Source organism: Salmo salar, chromosome ssa06, assembly GCF_905237065.1.
Source record: "Salmo salar chromosome ssa06, Ssal_v3.1, whole genome shotgun sequence".
Lineage (NCBI taxonomy): Eukaryota > Metazoa > Chordata > Actinopteri > Salmoniformes > Salmonidae > Salmo > Salmo salar.
The window spans coordinates 41,625,506-41,637,541 of NC_059447.1; the positions used below are offsets into that span (position 1 = coordinate 41,625,506).

General features: G+C 45.0%; 1 protein-coding gene across 2 annotated transcripts; it reads right to left on the bottom strand.

Moving 5' to 3' along the window:
* Positions 1 to 1,910: 1,910 nt before the first annotated feature.
* Positions 1,911 to 6,899, bottom strand: LOC106607270 (neurogenic differentiation factor 2). 2 transcript variants are annotated; one of them, XM_014204068.2, is made up of 2 exons: positions 6,739 to 6,899; positions 1,911 to 4,528 (listed from the first exon to the last, which is right to left on the bottom strand). In XM_014204068.2, exon 2 carries the CDS (start codon positions 4,519 to 4,521, stop codon positions 3,445 to 3,447), a length of 1,077 nt encoding a protein of 358 aa, XP_014059543.1. In that variant the 5' UTR covers positions 4,522 to 4,528; positions 6,739 to 6,899; the 3' UTR covers positions 1,911 to 3,444. The 2 variants fall into 2 exon arrangements, with proteins under 2 accessions (XP_014059543.1, XP_014059542.1); XM_014204067.2 differs by having other exon boundaries at positions 6,689 to 6,884.
* Positions 6,900 to 12,036: the final 5,137 nt, after the last annotated feature.

Below are 12,036 nucleotides of genomic sequence, written 5' to 3' on the forward strand. Positions count from 1 at the left end.
AACATATGTTAACATTGTCAAAGCAAGTAAAATGGATAATAAACAAAAGTGAAATAAACAATATAAAATGAACAGTAAACATCCCACTCACAAAAGTTTCTCGCTCTCTCTCTCTCTCTCTCTCTCTCTCTCTCTCTCTCTCTCTCGGTGTGTGTATGTGTGCGTGTGTGAGAGTTATGGATGTTATGACGAGTTATGACGAGTTATTATGATGTCCTGCTTAGTCCATCAGGGTAGGCTACCTGTGGAGAAGTACAGGTGGAGTTGAAGAAATGCGCTGTGGCAAATACATGACCATCACTGTCAATGTCCAATGAGCCAATGAGCCGGTAGTCAAGGTTGTCATTCCAATATGAACTACATGGGCTATATTAAGGTCCTCTGCTGCCCGCAATATTTTAGCCTCTTTCCAATGCCGTGTTTTGATTACAAATTATATCTTTGCTAGTTTTGTTTCGTGCTTTTTTGGGCTACAATTATCGATAATTTAATGTCAGTGAATAGGGCTATAGTCTCTGTATTTGTTCCGCGTTTCAAAAATCATCTCATATACAGCGCCCGTTTGTCTCTATCTCGTGCATTGTGATCCTTGTGTCCGCTTGAGTCAAGTTTACCTTTGATGCCAAGAATATTCTGGCATGCGCTCAAAGGGAGCAGGAGCACGGCTGCTTGTATGGACAAACGAAAAACACACAAATTCATGATCTAGATCCGGGATGGGCAACCATTGATCATCAGACTGCAGAATTGCAAACATTTGTCATCACCCCATGGAAGAATATGTAGAATTGCAGCAAACTTGCTTTAAAACAGCAAAACAAATTCTACCCGCCTGGCAAAATGTGTTAAATTGCAGGAAATTAACTCTAAAACGTTAAGTTTTTCTCTTCGCTGTCAAGAGAGGGCCCGCTAAAATGTATTGCTCGCAAGGTGGGAGGGTCCCCAAAAGAATTGGACCGGCTCTGATTGCATCTGGGTATGGATGTGGGTACGCAGACCCGCGAGCCACTGCGGACCCTCATGATGAGTTCCGATGTTTTGTGGCCCCACCCACATCAAAGTTGCACACCCCTGATCTAGAAGTTAGTTGTCATAGAAGTCCCTCTCTTCAAAGGAATTCGTTGTGCTTTTAACGGCTCCCATGTCATTTGAACATCCTAGAAATCCCCGAAAGCTTCAGACAGGCCCTTTGGTAACTGTTAGGGATTTTGGCTCGCCTGCAGATCCGGAGGCCTTTTCCCAATCTGTCCAGATCCTGCTGTTCAACTCATTAGAGTCCCTTGCAGGGCTTCTTTGTTGACACGTTTGTCTTTGTAATATGTTAGTTGTGTTCCGGAAAGATGGTGTTGGCCTGTTGATTAGATCCTATAATTCCCGTTTTTGCCTCTATGCCGTAATCATTAGGAACGCTTGCATCTCCCACAGTGGAAGTCTTTCGAATATGGTTTTCGAACTCATTCTGCAACTCATTCTGCAACACTTTTTGTGGGCTTATTTGAAGAATGTGATTTACTGCAACATATTGACATAGCTTATAAATCTGCTATATTAAACCTTTGTATATAGCCCGCCGAACCTGTTAGAGTCACACGTCAAGAGATGCTACTTCTTGTAATAAATAGCTCAACGCACTTTCCGAAAGCGATATGGGGATGTTTAATTTTAAACCCATCCCTTTCCAGGCCACACTGAATCATCTTTGTCATAGAGCATTTCCAATGATAAGAATAATCATAGAAAAATATAATATAGTCCTTACATAGTTGATTATAATGCTGATAACTTAACCAGCTAGCCAGGCGATACTTTTTTTTAAACATTATTTAATGGTTCTCAATTTCAACGAGAAAGGACAACGTTTACAGAATAACAACTTGGATAAAGGTTTAAAATGAAATAATGTAGCACAATTTCATGTATTATCATTTTATTTTACCACACACACACACATTGTTTAAATACAAAGTTTGAACTTTCACTTTCAATGAAAAATGCAACACATGTTGACGACTCTGGGGACCCTTAGTGGAAATATTTGCATTGATTAGTTAGTATAGACAAAATTATGCATGAAATAATACTGTTTGTAAATAATAATAACAATAATCATCCTGTTATTTCAGTGCAATATATCGACCTTCTGATATAACTTCGACTATTTAGAAATTGAGTGTTAAATCCTGGCCCTTACACTTTTAGAAATAGGCCTGTTCAACAAGTCAACATGTTCGGGTTGGTTAGAAAGTTACTTGACTTGCCATATTTATTCCTGTGGCATGACATGAAATATTGTGTTTATTTTATTGTCGGCCTATCCCATTCTCCGTTCAGTCACTGACAGGATTGTAGATGTAGAAAGGCCATTAGATGTATAAAAGCCAAGGCTTACATGGCTTACATTGGCTTACATGAAACCATTTTCGATTGCATTTTAATGACATCTAAAATATAGTGCAAACTTGCAAATCCATTAAAGGTAGCCTAATCTAATGAACGTAAACACTATGGAATCGTTTACATTAGAAAGACGTGACCAGCCGGAGCTGGTAGCCCATATCTGCTTCTTTAGAATCACTCATTTTAAATGTTGGCTTTAGCCTTGTAGGACTACTCTGCCAAATTAGTGTTCGCTTTTCCTTTGCTTTTCCTTATCCATTGGTGATATTCTAGGGATCGAAAATTGTATTCTCTGTGTCATTATGGTGAGGACATAACGTTTTCACTTGGATCTATGTCCCTCAATAAATAAATCGACCTCAAGCAATTCCCCCGTGTGTGTTACGTTAAGTCAGAATAGGGGCCGAGAAGCAATGAAATGATATTGTTGAGAAGTGTTAAATGAGTTTAATGTAATTTAATTTAATGTACACTATTTTAGATATAGCCTGTAATTGGTCCTTGTATACTTGTTTGGCGTAGGCTATTTCTTGCATAGATGTGAAATATGTTTAATTTTCTGACATAGCTGTTGCCATTTGTCGACATTTGAAAATATATATTTTCCTATCTCTGCGACATGCTTGCTTTTAAGTGCACTGCTTGCTTCTTAATTTAGTCCTCTATTTCCAAATTAGTTACAGCATCATCGGTTGTTACGATGTTATAAACGCGACTATGCGGTTGCATTTTAACTCTCTTCATCTAGCTATTTCAATAATAATCCATACGTCAATCACCGTCAAATCTGTACACATTCCATTTCAAATGCAACAATTTCACAGCATCCCATCGTCACAGAATAGATACAAAATAAATACAATTATATAAAAGGACATAGAAAAACAATAAATAAAACGCTTTTTTCCCACAATGATCAGTGTCTGGTGTCATAGTCCTTTGGGACTAAGGTTTAGGGGGGGGGTGACCGTGCACGCGCCAAAGGTGGGCAACTAATTGATTGTTGATTGCAAGAAGACTCCCACGCATGGCAATATTACTGCCGTTTCAGTTGTGGAAAAACGCATTGAGTTCATCGTACACGGGGACGGGGGCCCTTTCGTGGTGCAGGTGCATGTCGTGGTAAGGCGATACGTTTTCGGAGTGGATGCTGCTCCGCACCCCTGAAGAACCGTATATGTGGCCAGCAGTGGGGCGAGAGCCGGCCAGGCCGGAGTAATGCATAGAGTAATGGTAGCCTTTCTCGGCTACCTCGGGGGACGTAGTGCCCTGGTGCTTCAGAGAAAAGTTGCCATTGATGCACACTGGAGGGGAGATGGGCCCCTCATACTCTGGGCTGTTGTATTCTGGAGATCCACTGCCACCGTACAGCGAGTCGTAGGCTGAGCAGTACCCGTGTGTCCGTAAGGGATGCGAGTTGGAACCAGACTGGTACTGAGGGCTGGAGAGGCGGGAGCACTGGTAGGGGTAAGGATGCATGGAGAAGGAGTTGGAGCCGGGATAGCGTCCTCCCTCCGGACACTGCTCCGTTAGGAAGTTTCGGGAGTTGAGCTGCAGACAACCCGCAACCAGGTTGGTCGTGGGTTGGGACAGTCCTTTACACAGCGTCTGCACGTAGGACACAAGATCGGGCTTCTTCCCGGAGCGCAGGATCTCAGAGAGGGCCCAGATATAGTTCTTGGCCAAACGGAGAGTCTCAATTTTGGAGAGCTTTTGCGTTTTTGAGTAACAGGGCACGACTTTACGCAGATTGTCGAGCGCAGAGTTCAGGTCGTGCATGCGCGTCCTCTCCCGTGAGTTTGCCTTCTGACGACGCAACTTGGATCGCTCGATACGCGCAGGTGTCATTTTACGCTTCTTAGGGCCCCGTTTTTTGGGCCCGTCCCCCTCTGCACCGTCCTCTCCTTCGTCCTCATCCGCCTCGTCGTCCTCGTCTTCACCGCCGATCTCAGAATGTGCCCGGCTGCTTCTCAGGTCCGGGACATCCATGTCGTCATCGCCCACGCGGCAGTGATCCTCATCATCCTTGGTCTTCGAGTCCTCGCTCTCGCTGTCCTCTGCCCAGGCCGAATACTTATGCATGTCGGGAAGCAGCGACGGGTCACTGAACAGCCTAGTCAACATTGCGGCACTGAAAGAGATAAAGGAAGTTGTCTGAGGAGTGAGGACATTTCAAATCAGAAAAGGGCTAAAGGAAAAAAACAAGAATGTAATGAAATGCATTCAACAACAATGGCATAATACTCAATCAAGTTGGGATTATTATCTCTTCATGATAAAGGCAGAGGACATGACTAGCCTAATAAGAAATTGTACGTGTTTGGGAGGAACTATAACAGCATGCCATCAGAAACATTTCAGTGAACACCCGGGTCTGTCGCCCAACCGGTCCCCTATTTAATTCCCTGCTGTCGTGCCCCCTCCTGCCCTCGCGCAGCGGGTCTCAACAGCACAGGCCACATTACAGATCCCGTGGGGCGCGCTGTGAAGCAACGTGTCCCTACTTTCACTCCCCCCGACGCCCACACACTCCTGGCTACATTCCAGCAATATTCCACCGCACTACCCACCTCCACAAAAAACATGGCAAGAGGATATGTACATTTATACTCTGATTTTAGTGTCTCTACCTTGGTGTTGATCACCGTGTCAGAAGATAACAAAATATTGTGTGTGGATATCGGAAGTTATTTGAATTAATAGGCTATCCTATTTTTTGTCAAATTTGACATTGAGATGACTTCTACCACACCTGCAGAGCCACAGTTGTCTTATCACGCTCAGCTGTATAGCCTACCAGAGGGCTCTATAGGATAACATGGGTTAATATTATCCACAAAGATCCATTTTGATAGCCAATAAATAATTATAATGATAATAATAATAGTAATAATAATAATGTACATTGTTATTATGGGACTCAATAACGATTTAATTTGTAAATATCTTACCCAAACACCAATTAGAATATCATCCAAATATTATAATCCTAAAAATACGAAGTTGATTGAGCCAGGCCTTTTTGAAAATAGCATCAATTATCCGAAAAGGAGAAACGAGATAGTATTTGAATGTAAATAGCCAGTGCAAAGATATGATAGATGGACAGTTTAAACCATCTCAAACCAGTAACATATTGTCACCCTAAATCACTGTAAATATCTTGTATCTCTGGTAGGCTGGAGGACTGTGGTTGGGCTACGTGATGTGTGTGGACCCAAAGTCAACCAGGAGGAATACGGTGCTAATTATCTCGAGGGTGTGCCAGAGGCAAAATCTCGTTTGGAAATTTCAGGCTCAGGAGATTTGCTCAATTAAAAAAAAAAAAAAAAACGTTTAATTAACAGACCATGTAGACTACCTTACAAGAAAAATATTTCACACATAATTCAGTATGCACGACTGAGCGATTCCAAACCACTTTTAGTTGGAGAGGTTTGCTTTTACAGATGGAAATTGCTTGTATCCTTTTAGCAGTCCTTAAAAAGATATCAAAAATGCATTTCAGGAAACAGATTTGTATTTTTTTTTTAATTGCAACAATAAGCTCCTCTTGCATGGCCTGTGCTTGCGTGATTTAGGGGAGCCATCGATGTATTTGGAATGTAACATGTTGAAAGAATAATTGTGGATGATAAAACTACACAAACGCAAATAAATAATCTCCGCATTAGCCTACTGTAATTCGCTTTCAATAACGCCCCACCCACCCTTTCATTTTCTCTAAGATGAACACTCAGATAAAATCATCGATAAATCTTCTATCTAAGACATGAGACGCAGGAATAATTAGCTGCCAGTGAAGAAGAATTCTGCCTCTCCTCTCTCTCCCTTTGTATCTCTCTTTCTATTAATCTCTCTGTCTCATGTTTCCATGTATTTTTCACTAATCAAATGAATGCCTTATACTGTCTGACTATTGAAATTAATTACATTCCGGATGGAAGATTGTTGCTATTTTTTCGATTGTCCACAGAGATAGGCTGTAGACTAAAGCTTGTCTTTGTGGATAGCTGTTTTCTGAACAAAATAAGCATGGAATATTAAATTGCACTCCTAGCCTATAATTAACACACAGAATGGAGGTCCGCGCTGTTAAAAGTTGAAGGACAAATGGAGCATAACATCGTGCCAAGCGAAGAACCACAGCTACACCATAATCCAAATGTTCAAAAATGGCATTTAGCTGAGTGAATTCAAAACAGACGTTTACAAGGAGGCACAAACATCCACCAAAAAACGGTCACGAATTATCCTTGCATTATTAATCTCTATTTATTAAATTAATTACTTTTCCATATTGGGAAGGTCACTCGTCGATTTGTTTACACTCCAACTTACCTCCGCGAGAGCTCTTAAAGGGGTGGAAAGCGCGTGAGTTCAGACCATCTTCTGGGACCGCGAGCAAACGCTCCTATAGGTGCGGCAGGGTGCTCAGTGTGCTATCCGCGCGCGCGCTCTGAGACAGTGTGGCATCGCTACTAGGCAGGGTTACATACCAGCTATGATGCCAGGCCATATGGTTGGCACGTCACTGGCAAGAGCCATCACATGAGAGCCGGTGATTGACATGCGCCCGCATTCGGAGAGATTGTCTTCCCGAGGGAAGAGGGCCCCGCCATCTGTCACTGCGCGCGCGCTCACACAGCCAGAAAAAGAGAGAAACCGAGACGGAGGCAATACGAGTGAAAGAGAGGAAACTGAAAAATGGGCGAACAAAAATGTTTGTTGTAGACAACGGATATTATTGGTGTATTTGCCTTTATTTATTTTTTACATTTAACCTAAGGGTTAAGTTAAACGATAGCATGCATAAAACAACGTTGCTCAAGGAGAGGGGGTTGGGGTGCATTTGCAGACCTGGGAACAGAAGGCGATATTGTTTATCTATTTATGTACCTAATTGAATAGCATTATTGTGATCTATTCAGGGGGAAAACAATCAAAACAAATAGCATTGCGCGCAGACTCTACGGGCAGAACGATCAATGACACTCACTCTCAATAAACACGGACAGACAGATAAATATCGGCCATTGAGACCCTATTGATTGTTTGTTATTTACAGGTACCCGTGAGATGAGATCGGAGATTAAACGTGGGCACAGGTAGGAGGGATGACGAGATTGCTTGAGCGCTGGTGTTTTCAGAGTGAGACGCTGAGGGGTGCCTGCGGGGCGAGCATGCGCCAGTCCTCCTCACAGCATCAACGATGGGGCCCAGGTGTGCGACCCCACCAGGGACGAGATGAGGGCGGGGGGTCCGTGAGGGAGGGGTCGGGGTGGTTGGAGCTGGCATCTGTGCGGTTGCCCAGAGTGGGAGGAGCGTTGACACACTAACCAAATCAATGGCGTTATAAAGAAGAGTGCTGCAAGCCTGCGAATTCCTGCTTTCCTCTTCCCTCTTCCCCACTTCTTGTGTCATCGGTATCTCTGAGTTATCTCTATTCCAAGTTCCAACTCCAATATCTCACCATTAGGCAGGCATTAGTGAAGTTAATCTGGAAAACGAGCTCTGTGACCACCAGGTCCAAGTTGGCATGCATGTGTCTGTCCTTTGGCACGGCAATGACAGACAATTGAGAGGCAGGCAAAGGGACACTTTGAAGCAGGGAAATAGCACCATGGGTTCATGTCCTTGGACCAGGTTCTCCTCCAACTCCCCAGAGATCCCAGTCAGACAGTCACCAGGGGAGGGTCACCTGCAGGGTCATCAGTAGTGTGACAACAGCTGTGGCTATGGGGGTCATGATTCTGCACATTCAGTAATGTGTCCCATCCAGTCCCCGACGGGCTGAGAGAGAGGATGGCATCCTGGCACCACTCCAAAGGTGGGGGATGGAAGGCATCACGTCAGGCCCTGCTGCCAGCCAAATCGGTGCCCTACCTCAGCAGTACTGGGCACTGGGGAAGCGGGAATGGAGGACGGTGGGCACGGGTTGCCTTACCCGTGCTTTTCAACAAGTCCCAATCATCCTTCAAATCACCTTGCCAAAATAAATGGCAAATGTCAACAGCATCGTTTTAGCCAATGACAGGCTAAAGGAGACAACAAACATGGCGGCTGTAAACTGGAATTAGAATACTGAGAAGAGTTTATGGAAAATAATGTGCTTGTGTGTGAATCGATTTTGCCAGATCAAATCAAATCGAATTTTATTGGTCACATACACATGGTTAGCAGATGTTATTGCAAGTGTAGCGAAATGCTTGCGCTTCTAGTTCCGACAGTGGAACAATATCTAACAAGTCATCTAACAATTCCACAAGAACTACCTAATACACACACATCTAAGTAAAGGAATGGAATAAGAATATGTACATATAGATATATGGATGAGCAATGTCCGAGCGGCATCGGCAAGATGCAATACATGGTATAAAAAACAGTATATACATATGAGATGAGTAATGCAAGATATGTAAATATTATTAAAGTGACTAGTGATCCATTTATTAAAGTGGCCAATGATTTCAAGTCTGTATGTAGACAGCAGCCTCTCTGTGCTAGTGATGGCTGTTTAACAGTCTGATGGCCTTGAGATAGAAGCTGTTTTTCAGTCTCGGTCCCAGCTTTGATGTACCTGTACTGACCTCGCCTTCTGGATGATAGCGGGGTGAACAGGCAGTGGCTCGGGTGGTTGTTGTCCTTGATGATCTTTTTGGCCTTCCTGTGACATTGGGTGCTGTAGGTGTACTGGAGGGCAGGTAGTTTGCCCCCGGTGATGCGTTGTGTAGACCGCACCACCCTCTGGAGAGCCTTGCGGTTGTGGGCGGTGCAGTTGCTGTACCAGGCGGTGATACAGCCCGAGAGGATGCGCTCAATTGTGCATCTGTAAAAGTTTGTGAGGGTTTTAGGTGACAAGCCAAATTTCTTCAGCCTCCTGAGGTTGAAGAGGCGCTGTTGAGCCTTCTTCACCACACTGTCGGTGTGGGTGGACCATTCCAGTTTGTCCGTGATGTGTACGCCGAGGAACTTAAAACTTTCCACCTTCTTCACTGCTGTCCCGTTGATGTGGATAGGGGGGTGCTCCCTCTTCTGTTTCCCGAAGTCCACGATCATCTCCTTTGTTTTGTTGACGTTGAGTGAGAGGTTGTTTCCTGACACCACACTTCAAGTGCCCTCACCTCCTCCCTTTAGGCTGTCTCGTTGTTGTTGGTAATCAAGCCTAATACTGTTGTGTCGTTCGCAAACTTGATGATTGAGTTGGAGGCGTGCATGGCCACGCAGTCATGGGTGAACAGGCAGTACAGGAGGGGGCTGAGCACGCACCCTTGTGGGGCCCTAGTGTTGAGGATTAGTGAAGTGGAGATGTTGTTTCCTACCTTCATCACCTGGGGGCGGCCCGTCAGGAAGTCCAGGACCCAATTCCACAGGGCGGGATTGAGACCCATGGCCTCAAGCTTAATGATGAATTTGGAGGGTACTATGGTGTTGAATGCTGAGCTGTAGTCAATGAACATCATTCTTACATAGGTATTCCTCTTGTCCAGATAGGATAGGGCAGTGTGCAGTGTGATGGCGATTGCATCATCTGTGGACCTATTCTGGCGGTAAGAAAATTGAAGTGGGTCTAGGGTGACAGGTAAGGTGGAGGTGATACGATCCTTGACTTGTGACTAAAAAGCACTTCATGATGACAGAAGTGAGTGCCACGGGGCGATAGTCCTTTAGTTCAGTTACCTTTGCCTTCTTGGGTACAGGAACAATGGTGGCCATCTTGAACCGGGGGACAGCAGACTGGGATAGGGAGCGATTGAATATGTGCGTAAACACACCAGCCAGCTAATCTGCGCATGCTGTGAGGACGCGGCTAGGGATGCCGTCTGGGCCAGCAGCCTTGCGATAGTTAACACGTTTAAATGTCTTACTCACGTCAGCCACGGAGAAGACAAGCCCACAGTCCTTGGTACCGGGCCTCAAAGCGGGTGAAGAAGGTGTTTAGCAAGAAGTTTGTGTCGGTGACGTGGCTGGTTTTCCTGCTGTACTCCATGATTGTCTGTTAACCCTGCCACATACACCTCGTGTCTGAGTCGTTGATTTGCGACTCCACTTTGTCTCTTTACTGACGTTTTGCCTGTTTGATTGCCTTGCGGAGGGAATAGCTACACTGTTTGTATTGGGCTATATTCCCAGTCACCTTTCCATGGTTAAGTGCGGTGGTTTCGCTTATGAACCACCTGGGTGTTATCCTTGTCTGTTGACAACCACCCAATCAATATAAATTATAATTTAGAGACCCTTCAATGGGTGTTTGCCCTATAAAGGTGTAGTCCTTTAGGTGCAACACTCACATGTACTTCAACACTGTGACTCTCTTTGGCTGCAGTGGATTGGTTGGTCAGATTATCAACCACAGGGGTGTCAAAGTCTTTTTGCCACACCCCTGTACCTGTCACCACCCAGCGTCCCACACTACCACGATTCTGACCAGATTACACGTATTTCACCTGTCCGTCACCTCCCAGCTTCCCACACTACCACGATTCTGACCAGATTACACGTATTTCACCTGTCCGTCACCTCCCAGCTTCCCACACTACCACGATTCTGACCAGATTACACGTATTTCACCTGTCCGTCACCTCCCAGCGTCCCACACTACCACGATTCTGACCAGATTACACGTATTTCACCTGTCCGTCACCTCCCAGCGTCCCACACTACCACGATTCTGACCAGATTACACGTATTTCACTTGTCCGTCACCTCCCAGCGTCCCACACTACCACGATTCTGACCAGATTACACGTATTTCACCTGTCCGTCACCTCCCAGCGTCCCACACTACCACGATTCTGACCAGATTACACGTATTTCACCTGTCCGTCACCTCCCAGCGTCCCACACTACCACGATTCTGACCAGATTACACGTATTTCACTTGTCCTTCTGTGATGCAAGTCCTACACTACAACTTCGACGCACACACACACACACACACACACACACACACACACACACACACACACACACACACACACACACACACACACACACACACACACACACACACACACACACACACACACACACCCTCCCCCGCCCCAGACTCCCAGACCCCATCTGCACTCTCCTCTCTCCAGCCTCCTAATTGCATATGCACAAATGCAAATGCCTATTAATTAATTACTTGACTAATTAGTGCAGTGGTATTAGAGAGCGATAAATCAAGTGGAGATGGGGCCGAGGATGAAGGGGCAGGAGGAGGTCTGTGTGCAGCCAGCATCCACAGTGAACACACACCAGGGGGAGTGCTGCTACTGCTCATCTGTGTGTGTGTGTGTATGCGTGTGTGTGTGTGTTTCTATGTGGCCATAAGAGTGTGTGTGCACTGGAGCTTCCTAAAAATCATTAAAAGACTGAAGAAGTGAAGAGAAAAGAGTGAGTTTATGAATACAGAGAGTTTGTGGTTCAGCTCATGTATCAGGTTTGACGCTAATGGTAATGTAGCCTAGTTGAGAGGCATACAGCAGCCCTGGCAGCTCGGTCTGTGTTTGTGTGTTTGTAGGTCTGCCAGGACACATCATAGGTGCCCATAGAGATCTCTGGTCTGAAATATTCATCCCTGTGCGCTCACCGCTCACCAAGACAGTGTGGTCCTAATTGCAACATCAGACAGCTCCACCTCTCTGTCTC